This window comes from Eubalaena glacialis, chromosome 20 (assembly GCF_028564815.1).
Source record: "Eubalaena glacialis isolate mEubGla1 chromosome 20, mEubGla1.1.hap2.+ XY, whole genome shotgun sequence".
In the NCBI taxonomy this organism is placed as follows: domain Eukaryota; kingdom Metazoa; phylum Chordata; class Mammalia; order Artiodactyla; family Balaenidae; genus Eubalaena; species Eubalaena glacialis.
The window spans coordinates 29,594,200-29,614,878 of NC_083735.1; the positions used below are offsets into that span (position 1 = coordinate 29,594,200).

The 20,679-nt window shown below is 39.4% G+C and overlaps 1 protein-coding gene and 1 pseudogene across 1 annotated transcript in view; one reads left to right on the top strand and one right to left on the bottom strand.

Annotated features, from left to right (window-relative positions):
- The first annotated feature begins 3,680 nt into the window (after positions 1–3,680).
- The window catches only part of KCNU1 (potassium calcium-activated channel subfamily U member 1), a 134,870-nt gene continuing 117,871 nt past the window's right edge, over positions 3,681–20,679 (top strand). Inside the window, exons 1-5 of the mRNA XM_061177379.1 lie at positions 3,681–3,875; positions 6,905–7,021; positions 17,545–17,606; positions 18,710–18,800; positions 20,538–20,649. Of these exons, the coding sequence (XP_061033362.1) occupies positions 3,681–3,875; positions 6,905–7,021; positions 17,545–17,606; positions 18,710–18,800; positions 20,538–20,649 (577 nt within the window). The remainder of the gene's footprint in view (positions 3,876–6,904; positions 7,022–17,544; positions 17,607–18,709; positions 18,801–20,537; positions 20,650–20,679) is intronic.
- LOC133081463 (small ribosomal subunit protein uS7m-like) lies at positions 12,025–13,454 on the bottom strand (annotated as a pseudogene).

The window sequence follows — 20,679 nt, forward strand, 5'->3', positions numbered from 1 at the left end:
ATGTCTTCACCAGTGTGTTTGACCAATGGTGTAGATGTCCCTTGGGGTATGAAATAAACCCCTGCTTTTTGAAATAGAAGAAGGTAGGGTTAAACCATTAACTAGGATGGATGGTTTCAGGCCCTTAAAAGATACCATTACCATATTATTCATTACTTTCAGAAGCGTTCAAAACACACACATTCACGAGTGCTGCTCTGTCCACTTTAAAAATGAAGTTCTTTCTCAGATACGGCACGTTTCTTGAAGAGAGCAAATTTTTGAAATGAAACATTTATTTAATCTCATTATAAAGTATAATTTTTCCAGAATATCTGAGTGCCCAGAGGTAAATTACAGAGATGTGTACAAAGTGAAGCTGTTTTTCTAATCAAATCACTGGCATGGTAAAAAATTCATCGGAACTGAAAAATAAATAAAAAGTTCATCAGTAGCAGAGTCTTCATTTCTTAAGCCTAGTCTTAAAGGCACAGCAGTGAAAGGCCCCAACGACCACCCGGAAGTACCAGCCGGAGGGCGGGGTCAGCCTTGACGCATCCTCATCCCCACATGCAGACCTGACCCCTGGACTGGACTTCGCTCACACCTGCCCACTCGACTCCACCCAGCAGCACCTGGGTCTCACCTGCACTAGCCTGCACTCACTCTGACCAGTGTCTTCTTTGTAGGGAAGCCAGGACCGTCCTTTCAATCACTTAGCTCCCTTCTTTAAAGTCCTTCAGCTGTTTCCTCTTAAGATAACATTTTTTTGTTTGTTCGTATTTCTTTTTATCTTAAACTGGAACACAAAGGTTCCCTTCTGACACTGCCAGCCTTCTCTTGGGCCACTGCTTTCCAGCCAACCAGCATCTCCAGAAGTGCCATTTCCCTTCCCACCTTTGCCCACGAGCATCCCGCAGCCTCACAAGGTTTGTCCCAGCTTCCCGAAGCCCACTGGGGCTCCGGGCCCGGGTTGCTTCTCACGCTTCAGACCCCAGCTTCAAATGCGACATACTTGAGGCAGCCTCCTCACCACCTCTAGGGATCCTCACCTGGGTGAGGGTCCTCCTTCCACTACTTGGCTTCTTCCCCAGACACTTTACAAGTTTCTAATTGTAAACGTCTTCCTCCAGTAACTGTATCCCCTGGGAGGGGATGAACTAGGTTTGTTCTGTTCACCACTGTGCTTCCAGTGCTTGGAACATAGTAGTTGCTCAGTGCGGACGCGCACATGCGCATAGACACATCATGTCACCGTGTACACCCACACATATACACACCACACACCACGCCCTGTGCATACACACACTGCTGATGGCACTTCCTTCGGAGGACAGTTTGTAGTGAGACGTGGGAAATATGGAGTAGGAAAGTGTGATTAACTTAAGATCCATGTATCAATAGATTCAGTATTTCATTCACCTAACAAATATTTTGAAAGATCGATGATTTATTCATTCAGTCACCAGTTATTTACTAAGTTCATGTGATTTACCTGGTATGTGCTGGGTGTATGATTGGACACAGGGTACTTGGTGAAGAAGACAAGAGGTAGGATCCCCAAACTTGTGGAGCTTATGGTCTGGTGAGGGAAGACAGAAAATAAACCAGGGAACAAGGAAATAACAGAACTGTAAGTGCTATGACGTGCTAAGGAAGAGGGGGTTGGGATGCCATAACAGAATCCTGGAGCTGGGCCCTCCTTTTTGTAGGATGGTGAGGAGGTCGTGAAGGGACATTCAAATGAAGACTTGAAAATAGCAGCTGCTAGAGATGGGAGTGGGTGATCCAGGCAGAGAGAACAGTGTTGTAAAGGCTGGAAAAAGCAAAGCCTGCGTGTTCTTGTAGCTAAGAGGAAGCAGTGCGGCTGGAGCGCAGTGTGGATGAGGCAGCATGGGGTTCAGGGTGATCAACTGGCCCAGTTTGTCCAGGACTGAGGTGTCTCCCAGGGTGCTGGATTTTCACTAGTGAACCTGAGGCAGTCCTGGGGAAACGGGGATGGGTGCACAGCCTAGGTTCAGGATGAATTTGGAGAGACTGATTTGAAACCATCCACACATTTTTGGACTCACCACAGAAGCTAATAATATTATCACAGTAAAAGAACATTAGAGAAACAAACTACCTGTCTGTTTAAATTGAATTGAATGTTTTTCTGTTCTCATAGGTCAGTTTCCAGGAAAAGGGGAAAAGGTGCCTAGACAGCATCTTGGAAAGAATTTGTAATACTTTGACAATATTCAATCACAAAAGTTAGGAAGTGAGAAAATTTCATTGATGGTGATAGCTTAATCAGACTAAGTCAATGATGTGAATGAACTTTGACTTGGAAACTGTGATCTTATTTTCCAAATACCTATAGGCGTATAGTGTGTATGTGATATAAACAAATAAATCCCTCCCTTCCTCCCTCCGTCCCTTCCTTCCTCCCTTCCCTTCCCCTCCCTTCCCTTCCCTTCCTTCCTTGCTTTATCCTCCTGTCTCTTCCTTTCTTTATGATCAATGTCATTCAGAAAAAGAACTCATAGCTAACAGTACCTTTTCTTGTATTGAGTTTTATACTTTTCTAAATGTGATCCCACTACCTTATTGAACCTCAATGATTCTATCAAGTCTGTATTATCATAAAATAAGACTATGAAAAATTAAAGTGACTTGGTAGGCACCACACAGTGACTTAACAGAAGAACTGGGGCTGGAGCTCAGAGCTCTGAAGTCCTAGAGCACAGTTCTTTATCATGCTGCCCTCTGCTAGTTAGCTAGCTTAATGACGGCATTTTGTGCAAATTATAGGTAAACTTAAAGGAAGGAAATATACCTGTGGTAGCATTTCTAGGAAATGCTATCATTACGTCTGCCACTGGTAGCAGAGTCATGACAGACCCCAAAGGACAACAACATTTCTCCTGGGTCTCATCAGCTCATGTCAGGTCATCTTCACAATAACTAAGAGGAACTAGCCCCTCCCTCGGGCACTGACATTTTGCCTGCCACTCGTGCACACTGAAAGGCATGACATTTCTTACACCTTTGAAAACATCAGAGGAAATAAAAGCTATTGCTCTCATTTTGAACTTTACCTCCGCTGGACCAAAGGGTTTGCTGACAGGGTGGGGATAAAAGCAAGAAAGGGGAGGATCCCATAAGGAAGAGATAAGGGGAACGGATTCCTGAGCTCAAAAGCAACCAACCAACGTTCCCCTGGGTGAAATTGCTTCCTGCAGCTGCTGCGCTCTGTACCATGCCTTTCTGACTGAGAGGATATGCAAAAATCCTGAAGTACTTTTCTCATCCGTCCTTCTGTGGTTACTGAGAATGTGGCATCACTTAGAAGAATCAGCACGTTGACACACATGTGGTTGGAAGTCATTTCACTCAAAAAGAGTTGTCCTGAAGTTGTTTGCACAAACCAAATAGATGACCCTTTGACCACGGCCACAAAGGATACAATTTCTTCAGGGTCGTGGAGAAAGTCAGTAACAGCATCCAATCTAGAATTCTGGTCTTCCGAAGACCTACGTCGTGGACCTTCTGCCGTTCATTCATTTGCATCCTGTGAGTCGGCACCTCAGTTGTTACTGGACCCTCTCGCTGTTACTGCACGGGGCTTAGGACTCTAATACACGGAAGTCCAAGTCCTGGAATCATTACCATGTGATCATGACATCATAGAAGCAGCAGCCCGACAATTCTGTCTCCTGATGTGTCTAACCAAGTCAGAGGACAATAGTGGGGAAGCCCTGGGGAAAATGTCTTGTACAGCTGAGATCCAAGCAGCGTTTATTCTTTCCTCCCTTGTGACCTTCTTCAGCGGACTCCTCATCTTATTAATATCCAGGCTAATCTGGAGGAGCATTAAAAAATGGCAAAAGAGCGAGGGAAAAGGAATTTTCTTGGTCAGTTCCCCTGTATGAAGATCAGAGACAGGTTTGGCATGCGTTTGTGTTTAGAAGACCATGGAGGCTTCACTCAGTTTTCCCGGGTTAACAGCCAGCTCTGATGTGGTGACTTAGAAACGGGTCCATCCTGCTCAGGGGTGGAAAACAGGGCCCCAGGCCGCCATGCCAAAGGGTGCAGCTACAGGGCCAGGCCTCCTCTCCCACCACTGGGAGAAGCAATGCCTTGTGTGGATGATGATGCATGTAAGCTCTGGAAACAGACGTCATTGTTTTGAAAAAAACATCCACTAACATGAGGTCTATGCCTCTATTTCAAATTTTAAAATGCCAGTTGTGTTAGGTACCATGAGGAAGGCAGAAAGGAGCATCAGTGTCAACCTCACCTTCATGGATCATTCACGCAGGATGCTCATATACTCAAAAGTATACATTGCCTTTTATACACATTAATACAACACACGGAGTTGTGCACACATGCAGAAACCCATGCATACATGCACACGCCATCCAGCCACAAACTCAGGGACACTTCTTTACACCCAAACAAGCTTTGCAAGGGTGGGCACTATTGAATAACAACTGGAAAATGATGATGGTAAGAATAATGGTATCCTATCCAGGTAAGACTCTGCTTAAGAGAATAAAAACACTCAAATGTTACATAATGGCTGTTCTGGTACCAATGGTTGAAAGCAAAGATCTGTTCACAGTTTTTCTTTCCCCAATTTTATTTTTCTGATTTCCATAACAGAACACATCAACTGTGTTTTGTAATTAATACTGAAAAGTTGCTTGAAACATGGCCTCTTGATGCTAATAAACATTGACATAAAATAAAAGAATTTATAACTTGGTAACTTTTTAAGGTCATTGCCAATGTCATCATATGAAATTCAGGTGTCTGCATTCTAGAAGTGCCCAATATGGAATTTTATAGATTTTGTTGCTAAATGAGTTTATGCTATTATTAATTATTTCTAGATTAAAGACAGTAAGCAGTGGCATAGCAATTGGGGAATGAATCCTGGGGTTCTGATTTCTTAACAACGCTGATGGCGCGTGAACGGGCACTGGATATGGTGAACATGCCTTCTGCCTTTTTTTTTCAGTGCACAACTGAATTGGTGGAATTGTTTAATCTCCTTAGACTTCTGCTCCAGGAAATGTATCTTCTTCCCCATTATATTCATTTTTGTGTGGTTACAAAAATGTGAGAACGCATTTGTCCATAAACATTTGCTGTATTTTTCATTTCATTCTTTTGATATAATTTATGTCTGCCCTCCAGTCCAGAGGTACCTTTTCATTTCAAATAGGAAGCAGATGTTACAAAATGTTAATAAGCAGGGTCTGAGCAACCAGAAGACTATACTGTTCTGCTTTTAAATCTTGAGGAGAGAGTTTCATAACAGTTGAGTGACTTCTTAATAATTCACCATATCTAATTAGATTGAGAGTGTTGTATTTTTTTCTAAGCCTTTGGGAAAGTTGGCCTAATGCAAAATTGTCACAAATCTAAGTACTGTGGAAAGTTCTTTTAAAAATTATTTGGAGAGTCATAATTTTCTCCTTAAATGTGCATTTTAAAAGATTTACTACATTCGTAAGTATGATTTTATTATATCTTAGGGCCAGTTTGTTTTGCCACAAAAGGCACCTCAATTTTATAATGGAATTCAAATGAGTGTTCCATATTCATGCCATTGAATAGTTTTTTAAAAAATCAATGCCCAGACCACTTCCCAGGCATGCACAGGATGAGTCATATGTATTAGTGGCAATCGTTGATCAAGATATAAACTCTATCAAATAGCCATTTAATGAGACTTCTCTTCTTACCATTCAGAAAATACGAATAGAAAAATTAAATCATTTCAAAAGCCTGGCTCCACATAAAATGAGCTTTTCTAAAAGTCAGAGGTCTTAGTCTGCATGGTGTGGTCAATCCCGGTTCACTTGTGTCTTTCTCAGGGGTAGTTCAAGACTGTCAACAGACACAGAGGCTAGTTCAGACTCCAGACTGTCCTCATTGCCTGCCCACCGGCAGGTCATTTAATTTCTCTGTACCTTGGTTTCCTTATCAATAGAAAATGGATTTAATCAGACTTACTTTGGCTACCTCATAGGATTATTATAAATTTCAAAGACAGTGGTCCCTTTGTATCCCTTTGTGGTTGCAGGACACACCCCCAAAATCTGAGGATGCTCAAGTCCCTTATATAAAATGGCATAGTACTTGCATATAACTTGTGCACATACTCCAGTACACTTCAAATCATTTCTAGATTAGTTACAATACCTAATACAATGTAAATGCTGTGCAAATAGTTGTAAATATAATGCAAATGCTATGTAAATAGTTGTCAGCACCCCATAAATTCAAGCTTTGTTTTCTGGAACTTTCTGAAATTTCTTTTTTTAAATATTTTCTATCCGACGTTGGTTGAATATGCAGTTGCAGAACCCGCGGATACAGAGCGGGGATTGTATAATAAGTAAAGATAGTTTGTAAACTTGAGGAAGGATCATAATTTCAACAGGATGTGATACCAAATAAGGAATTAAAATCAACATAAAATGGCGACAAGTTTCCTTCTTCTTTCTCACTCAGAAAAGCAAATACTTAAGTAATCGCCTAGAAATCCATTTGTAATTTTTTTCTTTGTCTGTGTATCTTGTTAGAAAAGGACAAGACACTTAGTCCCAGAACAGAGAGAAGCACGCTTCTCCCGACCCTGATCGTAACAACAGTGTCAGTGTGAAGGGCCTGGGGCTGAGAGTATGTGAGATGGGCATGGTGGAGACTGCAGAATTCAGAATGAAAATACTGCCGAAGATCAGTAAAATGCAAACCCAGTAAAATTCATCGTGTGAAATAGGGAATAAGTGAGTTCAGGGTTCCCGGGGTTGGACAAGGTGTAGTGCGTTCTGGCTGATGCTCCAGCAGGAGACACCATCAACACGCATAAAACAGATGACCTTCTCTGAGACCCAGCTCACTCTCGATTTCTTTCTCTTGCTTCTAGGAAGTAATATCACGTAGCATGGACCGTAAACATTCAAGAAGTCTCACTTTCCAGGGAGTCTTTCGTGATCGTGTAGAAATGTTGCTCTCGGCACAGACCTTTGTGGGACAGGTGTTGGTGAGTACATTTCCAGTGCTCACGTGCTAACGAACTTTAGCCACGAGTGTGATGTATGGTCAGTGTGAAAGCATCTGCTGGCCTTATCTAAAATATCACTACCTCCCAACGGCTGTCTCCTTTTGTCTATGCTCTCTACTGATGATTCTGCTTGCTTTTTCTTTGAAGTGAATATAATTACTTGGCATTACATTTTCTATTTGTTGTCAGCCTATCCACTAGAAGAAAGACTTTATTAGGGCAAAGGTTGTGTGCATTTCATTCTGCTTGTATGTAGATGGATGTCTGGCATGCAGCTGTTGCTCAAAAAATGTTGGTTTTTAGTGGATTCTCTGCCCTGTGAGGTACAACTATTTTCCCCTCCTTTGATTCCAACAGCTTCCTTTCTTCATTTTACAAACTGGTCTTTTTTGCCCCTCTATGATATTTATCATTTACTTCCTGTTTTAATCTAGGTAAACATTGACATATTAAAACTCAGTCCAGGCATCATCTCCTTAGGCAAATTTTACCTTATCTCCATATTAAGCTAAGAGTCCCCCTCTCTAAGTTTCTATCATTTCCATTGAACGCTGTTAAATTAAAATTATCTGTGCATAAGCCTGTCTACCCTAGTGCACTATGGACTCCTTGAGAGAAAAGACCATCAGGGAAATGTTTACACCCCATTGTCTGGAAATAGCAGATGCCCTGTAAATGAATATTGCCCCATTGTCATTTCAGTAGTATCGTTTGATCTGAAACATTCAAAAACAATCTGTAATTTGAGGGTATGCTGCCATCCCATGGTGGCATGGTGGAAGGAGACGTATGTGAACTAAAGATTATCCTCTGCTTTTTGTAATTAGTACAAACATTGTTCTTTTCTAGTTAATGTTGTTTAATTCCAATCTAACTAATTTTTAAAACTTATCTTAAAGTACATAAGTAAAACAGCTTTGATAAACTCTGCAGGGAATACTGAATCATCTGGAAATGTGTCTCTCCTTTTTTTTCCTTCTGAAGTGTTGGTCTCTTTTTTGAAATCCTCGTCCCTATGACCTGTTAGAGAAGGATTTTGTGATTCTCTACGATTTTTATCAAGGATTTGTTAGTTAGGATCTCTTCAAGTGTTCAAATCATGTTGGATTATATGTGGATAATGTTGGAAGTAAGGTAGTAAAGGACCCTGGGGTGAGGCAGAAGAGAACTTCCACCATCTACAATGTAAGGACTGCTTATAGGGATTGGGTGGGGAAGGAATGATCATTGACTACATATCAATAAAAATTATTTCTTTAATGATGGAACAATTGTTCTTTCAATCTGTTACAGCTTGTGATTAAATGGTTGGAACAACAGGAAGCATGGAGTAAAGGTTAAATTAGAATAAATAGTCTAGCATTGAAACACAGAATTGAGACTCTCAGTGAGGGTTCCAAGCAAGTGTTTTATGAAAGGATGAGAAAGAAGAAAAAGTGGCTTATAGATTTCCTTCCATCCACCCATCCGTCTTTTGTAATTTCCTTCCTTTTTTCTTTCAACAAATATTTACTGCTTGCCAACTACATGCAAAGCATATACTCTAGACATGATGAAATATGCAGGCAAAAATCTTGCACTTATGGGACTTAAATTCTAGTGGGGGTAGAGATGATGAATGTGTACATAAATAGATAAGATAAATTCACATGATGATCAGTGCTGTGAGGGAATGATGAGTGATGTGTTTGTGAGTTTCGGTGGTTTTGGTGTTAGATCACATTAGATACAGTGATCTGAGAGGAAATCTCTGAAAAGGTAAGGTTTGAGCTGAGACTTGAAGAATCAGAAAGATAAAGTGATTGAACAGTGGAAGGAACAGGTTTCCCAATAGAGAGAAGAGACTTGTGGATGTAAAGGGCTCAGATTACTGCAAGTACCAAATGAGGTTCCTGTGCTAGAGGCCAGGAGGGCAGAGGGCTCTGAGGTCTGAGTGGAGACAGGAGAACCATGCAGTGCTTTGCACTTTGTAGCAAGGAGCTAGGCTATTCAAATGGAATAATTGTATTCTAGTGCAAAGGGGAGTCACTGAGGGGTTTTTAAGCATGGGTTGACATGATCTAATTATGTTTTAGAAATTCAAGAGGCACTAAAGTTTGAAAATAAAGGAATTGTCAAAGGCATACTAGGCAAATGACAATAGTGTGAGTTCAAGGCAAAAAAACAATAAACGAAGCCAAGTAGCCTGTATTAGTTTCCTAGGATTGTTGTAACAAAGTACCACAAACTGAGTGGCTTAAACAACAGAAATTTATTGTCTCACAGTTTTGGAGGCTAGAAGTCTAAGATCAAAGGTTGGTTCCTTCTGAGGGCTGGGAGAGGGAGTCAGCTGCATGCCTGTCTCCTAGATTCTGGTGGTTTGTTGGTAATCTTTGGCATTCCTGGGCTTGTAAATGCACCCAGGTCTCTGGCTTCATTTTCACATGGTATTCACATCGTGTTTCTTCTGTTCATGCCTGTGTCCAAATTTCCCCTTTTTATAGGGACACCAGTCATATTAGATTAGAGTCCATCCTTATGACCTTATTTTAGCTTGAATACATCTGCAAAGACCCTATTTCCAAACTAGGTCACTTTCTGAGGTACTAAGGGTTAGGACTTCAACATACCTTTTTGGGGACACAATTCAACACATAATTTTGTAATGAAAATTTGTAACTAACTTCAACCAAGATATAACATCATGAGTATCATTATACCAAAAATATAACTTCAAGATAATTAATAAATAAAAAATTACAAGAAATAAAAAAGCAATATTAAAGACACATTGATAGTGTGAACTTTTAGTTCACTTATTTTGTATCAGGAGACACTAAATAGAAAAGAAGAAGGAGAAGGAGAAGGATAAAGAAGACCAAAGTAAATTAATTAATAACAAAGAGCTGACTGAAATGATCAAACTCCATATGGTAAAAACATAAATTAAACCTACAAATGTCTACAAACTATTTGTAAAAATTCAGTATATATTAATAGGCCCCCCAAAAAAATCCCAATTAAAAAACTTACAAAATAGAGGCAGAGGACATAAACTGAACACAGTACAATAAATGGACAGGAAAATAATAAACTCAGAAAAAAAGAACCAAAAACGAATAATTTACAGCTAAAAAATTGTAAATATCTCTTTCTAAAATGACTCTTGACTCAGAGAAATCAAACTTAAAATTGCAGAATATTTAGAGAGTAAAGATGATGAAAACATCACATATCCCTTGCACCTACATTATAAGTTGGGAATTGTTCTAAGTTAAATGCATAACATTAACAACTTATCTTGATAAATAAAAAATAATTAAAGTAAATGAATTATCAATGTCGAAAAGTCAGAGAAAGAAAACACATTAAATCTAAGGAGAATAAATAAGAAAGCTAGAAATTAACAAATTATAAAAGAGCTGATGATTTGAAACAAACAATAAAATAGAGAAATCAATAGGTAGGCTAAACAATCCAAGAGGGGAAAAGCGAAATATATGGAATAAGACATTAAAATGAGAAAATAAATACAGATAAAAAGGAAATTGAAAGATATATCCACAATTAAGTATGAAAACCAAATGATTCCTTAGGACAACATAAATAAGCAAAACTGACCATGAAAAAAAGAAAGAAACTTAAACAGACCAAATAACTGGAAGCTACAAAGATATTGTCAAAGACTTTATCAACGTCACCACCACTACCCTTCTCCCCCTCTGCCTATGGGAGACCCAGACAATTTCAAGGTCCAGTCTGCTAGATCTTCAAATAGTGAATCTCTCTAATGTTAATTAAATAGTCCCAGGGCATAGAAAATACAAGAAAGAAAGTATCTGATTTTCTTTTTCAATGAAGGCACAGTATCTATATCAAAACCCACAATGATGGCAAATTTAATAACATCTGTAGACTAATGTCTTGAACACGTGGATACGTGGCCAACAACACAGTGTAAGAAGAAAAAGGAAGGAGGAGGATGAGGAGGAGAGTAAGTTGTTTAAAAAAAAAAGAAGGATGAAAAGAAAAAGAAGGAAAATGAAAAGGAGAGGAAAATGCAAATAGTCAAAGGGAAAGAAAATATTATCTTCAAAACTGGAGACCTTCTGAGATCCTTCTAGAGATAAAACAAGGCAATGTGCCGATCACCTCTGCAGCATCTTTGGGCTTGTTGCTTTAGTTATCCCAAGCATGTTTTTACAGCTACCTGCGGGAGATTTTCTACTGAATTGAGTTCCAAAGAGTCCTATTCCTAAACTGTTCCTTTTTTTTGGATGCTATTAATTGTGTAACTGTGTTTCTCTGTTGTTTTGATAGCTAAAACATTTAAGAACCAAAAATATGGCTCATCTTTAGTAAGTGTATCTACTTTTAGCATCATCCTAGGCACTACTTTATGTCCATCTTCTATTTTTCTGTCTTCTCTGGCAGGATGAGTATAAGCCCAGGTTTTTGCAGGTTGTCCTGGTGTAACTGTTTAATAGAGTCTCTTTCATTCTTAAAAGTGTATGTGTTGTGACAATAAATGACATAGCTGCCTTAGCTTTAAGTGAAAAGTTTTGTTTTTCAAAGCCACAGGACATTTTCCAGGGAAAATGAGCCATTAAAGAGAATGTAACTTTGAAGGTCTCCTCGACTGCTCCATAGCTTCAACTCCACCTTTCTCCTTTGACTAGAAAATATGATTTTTTTTTCTCTTTCTACTCCTAATTGACACCATTCCCCTCTCATGATGGGCCATGTCCCTCCCTTTTGGTCACATGTAGCCTTGCTGGAGATTTATACATTTTATGATATACATATATATATATATCGTGTGTAATTAATATCACTTTTATCCTTCTTAATTTCAATATCCTATTGCTAGCCAACCAGGAAGCCACTGCACTGGTTGGCTACCATCACTGGGACCTGGTAGGAATGGGCACCTTTGAGGACGGGTCCCCGCCCATCCCAGGCTCAGTTTTTCAGTGCCCCGTGGAAGGAGTGCAGGAGTTATGTTAGATGGTTGCCTGTTCCTCTGCAGAAGCAGCGTGGTACTTCTCAGGCTGCTTCTTTTTCAGACCTTCCTCATTCTGTCAGAGGGTCCTGGCCAGTACTTCGTTTCCTCCTAAATCATCATGTTGGTCAACTTCCTGATCACTGGCTTTATTTTCGTCGCTGGGGCAGCTTTGATGAGCTGAGTCTTCCCGAGCTCGCGCTCACACTTCCTCCCAGTCAGCTCTGCCGAGGGCTGCCACTCATCTTCCTTGTCAACCTGGGGATCCCGGTATCCAGGATCCCGGAGGCTCCACCCAGCCGGGCTCAGCCTGGAAGCCGCGGGACAGCACTGCGCATGCCCAGCGCCAGGTCCCGCCAAGCCTGCGCAGCCTTCACCCTGGACAGCCCTCTGGGCTGGCCTCGTTTTAACAGATTTTTCAGTTGAATTTCATTTATAAAATTTTTTTCCTCAGAGCACTTCTTTGGTCACATCTCATAGACCTTGGCAAGTAATGTTCTTATTTTTAGTAATGCCCAGTTCATCTTTAGGTTAAGTTTTAATTTTGATTTCTTGCTTGATTCATCATCTATTGTGAGGAGTGTTGTATGCTTTTGTTTCCTTGGTGTTGGACTGGCTCTCTTTTCTACTTTGATGAAATTTATGGTCGGTCCAAGAATATCACTGCCTTTATGATCTCTAGTTTATGGAATTTATGGGGAAATTCTTTGTTGCCTAGTACATGATCAATTTTTATTACTGTGTAATGGACTTTTGAGAGAATCTGTGTATATTTTCCATATCCTTAATTAAAAAGTGCATGTCCACATTTTTCATTTATGATTTTATAGTTTTATCAAATATCTTATATTTCTAACAGATTTTGAGTTATATATTTTATATAACATCGGTCAATGCATAGAGTTACCTATTATAACTCCTTGGTCAATGGTGCCTTTTACTGATATGAAATATCCATTTTTGTCACATTGAGTGGGTTTTTGTTGTTGTTGTGTTTTTGTTTTTGTTTTTGTTTTTTTACCCAGGGGATACTTTAGAACATAATGTTAGCCGGTAACATTGCTTTCATTTTATTCATACTTGATTAGGATGTCTTTGCCCAGCTCTCTTTCAGTCTTTCTGTCTTACTTCCTCTTAAGTGTGTCTCTTTAAATATCATGTAGCTGCACTTTTGTGTTTATTGATTTAAGAATACATTTATTTGTTCATTTACTGGAGAATTTAATTATTCTCCTGTATGGTGATCTGTTTCATTGGTCTTTATAATATTTAGGGATTGAATTTACTGCATAATAGACTATCTAAATTTCTGTGGTTAAACAAACAAACAGAGGGTGTGTTGGTAAAGAAAGGGAGAATGGGTATTGGATAAACAACTAGGACCTTTGTGACATCTTAGTTCCTTATCTTACTGGAGAAGCGGAATGACATGGTGATTGAGAATTTTGAGAGACATGACCTTAAGCATTGGCTTCTCCACTTCATCTTGAACAAGTTAATTTTCCCAAATTGCACTTCTTTCATATAATGTGAATAACCTCCTTAAAATACTGTAGGGAGTATTGTAAACCCTTCAGGGGTGTAGTAAGTACTGACCCTTCGCTGATATTTACATTCCTTATTTGTTCCTTTTTGTTAATTTTATTTATTTTCTTTTGTATCTTTTGACTTGGGATTTTCCATTTTTACTAGAATATCATAGGTATATCAGTAAATGAAATTCAGAACAAACTTCCCACCTGTATTTCTCTCTAATAATATCTCTGCATGTTTTATATCTATATACTGCTCTCGCCTGAGACCTTCGGCATGCTTTTCCTCCACACCACCCCTCCTTCCTTCCAGAAATTGTTGAATTAATCTGAACACTCGGTTCCAGATTGCTACTGTGTTTTTTAGTTTTTTTGGCTTTTAGCATTGTACAGCTGGTCAGATTTTCTTCTTAATATTTGCTTTAGAGTTAAAAATTCCATTAATTTTACCAGTTTTATTAGGCACCATTTTTTCTTACGTAACTTATTTTATCTTTCTAATTTTTTTTTTTCTTGAGTACTTGCCATATTCACTTGCAAGGGAAATTGTGGGTAGTACACTTTCCGAGTTGTTGAATGTCCCCAAATTTCTTTCCCTTGCTCTCATAAGTGAACAATAATTTGGCTGGGTTTAGAATTCTTGACTTGTAATCCTTTTTCCTAAAACCTCTGTAAATGCTGTTCCAAAGTGTTCTAGCTACTTAAGGATACCAAACTCTTGTCTCTCAGCTCCAAATCCACCCTCTCTCCTCTGCTTTGTGATGTGAGGCTAGTACGCAGCAACCACACGTCTCTTTGGTCGGCTCCCTTGTGCTCTAGAGGAGGGGAAGGGAACTGCCTTTCTGTGTTTTACATCTAGTTTTTTCAACCTTACTTCATCAATGGCTTTTTCTTCCAGTAGCAGTGCTTGGTTTCAGTTTCCAGGCTTTTCCAACAGTACCAGGACCAAGCTCACAGTGTCTCTTCAGATGTACCATTACCAGCCGACCCAGGACCCCTCCTCCCAAGTCTGAAGCCCCCCTCCAAAGGGCACCTCTTTGATGCCCTTTGGCATCAAATGTTTTTAAATGTTGAGAATCCCAACCTCCCTTTGTTGATCTCGCAGCCAGTCCTTGGGGGTGCAGCTTCTTGCAGTTACTACCTCTGTGTCACCCCCATGTTCCTTGGTCTTTCCAATCCTCCACTACTATTTAACAGCTTTTTAGAATCTCACCAGGAACACCAATTGTAATTCTTAAATGTTTAATTACATATTCTATGCTCGCTCTTTCACTGGAGGTTATTTCATCTGTTCTGTGTGCCTGATCCTCCTGTTTTCTTATACCTCCCGTATAACTGGCAGTTTTCTGGTGTTCTCTCATATTCACAAGTGAAGATTTAGAGTATTCATAGCGCCCCTTGTTAACTGCATTGGTGGCTGTCTGGATTCTGAAGACGCCCATAACCATCCACCAACTACACGGGCTTTAAGCCCCCCTGTAGAAATCACAGCTCAGGTGGCGGGCTTCCTACCCCTCCCAAATAGCCAGCACTTCCAGACTTTGCCCCTTCAACCCAAGGGAAATTCATAAGTCCTCTCAGAATATCTCCCATTTCTACCTGACTCACCAAACAGCCTTCACAAGCTGTTAGCTCCCAGTGCTTTATTTTGGTTTGGTACACATTTTGTTGCTTATTATATACAATTTCTGGATCATCCTTTTTAGGTTTATGGCATGAAGTTGATATTGTTCTTAGATTGAATAAAACTAAAATTTTCTTCTTTTATTTATTTTTTTTGTTAACTTTATGGTGTGGAGGACTATAAATATATGACCTTGTTACCATATTTCTGGAAGCCTGTCGGTACATGATTTATAGATGAAGAATCATGTATGGGATTTAGTAAGAGAGAAAAAATATGTAATCATATGTAAGGAGAAGAAAAAAGATTTCATGGAAACTATTAATAAATAAATAAAAAAATATATATATATATATATACACACACACGTACGCATATCCACTCCCAGCATTTTTCCTGAGCTTCAGACTACATTTGTAACCAAATATCTCCATGAGACCCACAGTCTTAGTGATATCTCCATCAACACTTGATTCAGATGTTAAAATGGAACTGACAGTAAGAGTTGAGACCCCAAGAAAAATAGATGCCACTAACTCCCATTAACCTTCAGCACTGCCACTTACAAAGCAGTTGGAACAAGACCAGTTGAAGCTCTTAGCATCTTGACCAACCCCATGTAAGTTTGGGTAAGCTGGAAATTGAAGAGGATTTGGAACAAGCTCTTATTGTGGCAGAGGTATTGGGTGGGGGTGGTTTCCCTCCCCTGTCAAGCGAGGGACCACTTAGAAAGGTCAGCTGGCATCTCTTGGAACTCTGGGGACACAGAGAGCTGATGTCTGGCTCGTTGGTGAAGAGAGATGGCCACACTGAAGAGAATCTGTCCTTCTAGTGTTTGTTGGGGCAAAGAGTGCTTGAGCTGGTCCGTGGGCCAGATGTGGGTCACATGTGAGAGTCTTCTCGAACCTGCCCAAGTAGGCATCTGGAGGGGGAAGAGTTCCAGCAGAATACAAGAGTGCAAGGTGCACTGAGAAAAGAGTTGTGAGCAACCAGCGAGAGAGGATGCTTTCACTCAGTTCAAGGGAACCGCAGAGGGGACGCTTAGCAATTAAATATTATCAAGCTGCAGCCCGTCTGCCCCCTCCCCTTGCACTTCTGATCCGTTTAAGTTGCTCTCCTTTATTTCCCTAACATGCATCTTCTCACATACCACCTAAGGTACATATTAATTACTATTTACTGTCTAGACCATAAGCTCCATAAAGGCAGGGATATTTGTATATGTTGTTGAATGATGTTTCCCAATCACCAGAATAATTCTTGAGTCATGATAGGTACTAAAGAAATATCTGTTGAATTTGAATATGAATTGAATTGGGAATCTCCAACAACCCAGGAAAATAAACAGTAAACACCTCCCGTGCCTGGAGAGCCCAAGGGTGAGAGCGTAGTGATCTAACACCAGTCAAGTCCAGCATTTCCTGCTATTAGCTCCCCTTTCTGTTCACCGCCTGACACTGACCTACGATTCTCAGAGGCCAGAGGTAGCCTAGTCAGTAGGCAGCTAGGACTAAAAAAACAAAAAGGGTTAACAGAGAAGAAACGAATCCCTTTTTGCATACTAGTAGCCTGCTCAAGGAACACCTGAACTGGAAGGGAGTGAAGCTTTAATTGTAAATAAAATACAGTTTTACACAGGACTGAACATATTTTTTTAAATGTTTGGAAACTAGAAATAACTGATTACCTACAGTTGACCTAAAAATTCACCGAGGCTGCAAAATATTTCATCCAAATGTATTGAGGGTTTTAAATGGGTAAATTTCTGATTGTATTCCGCAAATTCTTATTTTACAGACCAGATATATTGGCAAGTTAAAGCGCTCATTTTCTCTTCTCACTTTATAGCATGTTCCCTCCTGTCAGAATTCTGCCCATCCTTTAGATGGGCATGTTTGGGACTGTTTCTTCTCCAACATCATAGGCAATTCAAGTTCAGAGTCTGTATCCCATGGCCCTCATTTTCTAGCATGTAATAAAGTGCATAACACATATTAAGAACTTAATAAATGTTTGATGAGTGAGTGAATGAATAAACAATAGGACTTCTTGAGCTCAGAAAACCTTAGGAGCAGCAGAAAGGACAAATTGTTCATTCTGAAGTGTGTGAAAGTTAAAATTAGGTAGGTAAAATGGGTAGGTACATGTTCATTTATTGAATACCCAGTAAAGGTCCAATCAGTTTTTGTTGAGTGAATGAATGAATGCTAACATAAATGAATATGTGGGAATAAATGGCTGCAGATATATAGGCAAGGGAAAAAGGTAAAACACAATTTTGTTGGTATGTTTATTCATCTATGTTCATGCTAATAGAATGGATCTGTACATTTGTCTGTGTTTTTATTTGTTTTGTTTTTTTCAGGTGATCCTTGTCTTTGTGCTAAGCATTGGGTCTCTTATAATCTATTTCATCAACTCCACTGAGTGAGTAAAATCCCCAGTCAATCTTGTCTGCTCATATCAGTAGCTTACCAGCTAATTTGGAGTATTCTGTCAGGAATAATGCTTAATATACTTTCACGTAAACTCACACACACAAGCTCATAAGAAAAGGATAAGTGTTTAGTTTCTCCTAGGAAGTACTAAACCCAACTCCACAAACAAACAAAAACATGCATGAGTTTCTCCTGTATCCTGTCATTCTGCGCTGCTAGGAGCTGGGGTGCTGTGCATACGTCTATTCTAGTTTCTGGGACTACAAGCCTCCGGCTGTTGTCTCCTCCTTTGGACCGTTTATGTGGGCCTTACGTGCCTTTGGGTTCCTTAGGTGTTAAAGCAGAAGTTCTGTAGTCATTTCAGGGTTTCTCATAGGTTCTAGACAAGTTTGGATGGTCTGAGGAAAGAAAACGCTAGACCTCACCGGGGATGTAGGAGCAAACTATCCTCTGTTCTTCTCTGAAGGCATTCCCTTCTCCTGTGCCAAAGTTAGGACAGCTTCTTGGACACAACCCAACCTAATCTGAACTCCATGCTGATCCTCTGGGAATTTTATTGGATTTCCAGCTAAAGTAAAACTGGGATTACAGGGCCACACAAGTCAGGCAACTTTAGAGATCCTACAGAAACTAGTAGTCTTTGTTTTGTGGATTCCTTACCTTTTAGGAACATTTCCTTGGAATTTGCTTCAGATCAGTTCATTTGACGTAGAGTAGCTCTCTATCAGAAGTATACTGAAGCCAAAATGTCCTGGCTGGGTAAGATGGTCTTGCACACCCAAAAGAGCCACATAACCTCTGTGCCTCTGAATCCCACTGATAAAATGAAAATGGAACCAATAAACTCTATGAAAAGAAGAGCAGGTAATTCTTCTGTTATTTTCAGCTACATTCACGGCCCAGTGGTTTTGTTCATGCATACCTCTACTCCCAAGAGAAAAGTAATTTCCTTGAGATGTGCACATAAGTGTCTGGGTTGACCATTCATGGTAAATAAATAGAAAATTGCCCACCCGTTCTCTTTATTTGGTCCTCTGTAGCCACAGCTTTTAAAATGTGCACCTTTATAAACTGTCTTTGTTTCTTTTCCAGCCCTGTAAGAAGCTGTTCTTCATACCAAGACGAAACCATCCCGATTGATTTGACTTTCAATGCTTTCTTTAGTTTCTATTTTGGGTTGAGAGTAAGTACCTATTGAAAATGGGAGTAAACAAGGGAACACAACAGGCGCACTGTAAAGAGATCTGTGTTATACAAAGAGATGCCTTCCTTAGACCATCTGCCTATGCTTTCAGGCTCTAAAGCCAGAGGGTCTGGGCCCTAAATTGTCAAATGTATAACGAGACCCCCAAACTCTCTCCTGCACTTGAAACTGTAAACCAGGTCAACAATTTTAGCACAAATGAAAAGGATTCCTTGTTGAAATATCGTCACCCTATCACCCTGTCCTTCTTATTGGCTTCCCACTTGCCACTCAGAAGAGAGACTAGTAATCAGAAGAGAGCAGAACCTGAGTAACAAGCCTCTGAAAATGTCATCGGCTCCACTGATGGCATAGGTGCCATATAACTCTATAAAATACTCTTGTGCCTTTAATTGTGTTGCATTCATGTATTCAGTAGTTCTCTCATTCCACAAGCACTTTTTGAGGGCCCCCCTAGATCTAGATTCTAGATTTATCTATCTCATGTTTGTGAGATAGATATACACACACACACACATATACACACACACACATATATACCCACATATACACACACACATACACACATATATATACACACACACATATATATAAACACATATACACAAATATATACACACATATACACACAGACACAGATACACACACATACACACACAAATATATATACATATACACACACATATATGTACCCATATACACACACACATATATACACACACATATATGTACCCATATACACACGTATACACACATGTATACACATGTATACACATATACACATACACACACGTATATATATACACACACCTACACGTATATATACACACATATACACGCGCACACATATATGCACACATATGCACACACATATATGCACACACATATATATACACACATACACAAACGTATATATACACACACATACACACGTATATATACACATATATTCACACAAATATACACACACATATATACACACGTACACATATACACACGTATATACACACATATACATACACACAGAGGTATATGTACGCACATGTAAGTGTGTATGTATGTAATACGTATGTGCGTATGAAAGGTATGTTATATATGTATTTCTATGACCTTCCTTCAAACTTATCTCAACCACACTGGCCATCACAATCTTATTTTTACAGCAGCCCCTCCCTTCTGGAAGCGCCTGCTTTCTTAATCCAAATAGGGAAGCTCATAAACACAAGCCTTGGCCAGCCAAACTTCTAGACCTTTTCCATTGAAGACCATCCTAAATCTTGTATCTTCGTTGCTCACAAATAGGGGGTTTTATCTATGTAATTATATATATATATCAGGAAGTTCTAGGAGCAGTAGGAAGGTCAAAGTGATTATTCTGAAGTAGGAGCGTTAAGATCTGGTAAGTAAGGTGGATTCATGTTCATTCATTGAATACCCACTAAAGGTACAATCTCTTTATCTATATGAATATATAGGTGTATATATATATATATATATATATATATATATATATATATATATATAAAAAATGTGTATTTACTTATATAGCTATATAAATATACATGAGTGTATGTATGTATACATTGTATGTATGTAATAGAATGCGGTCAGAGCTTCAATTGGTGGATGAAGTGTACCTGAAAAAAGCCACTCTTGTGTTCACTGTAAAATTTTTGAGGGTAACAGAATTTGGGGTCTTCTGTTTTCATTTCATAGTTTGTGGCAGCTGATGACAAGGTCAAGTTCTGGTTGGAGATGAATTCGATTGTAGACATCTTTACCATTCCACCAACCTTTATTTCTTATTATTTGAAGAGTAATTGGCTAGGTAGGTGAGTTGTGGGAATCAGAAGCAATC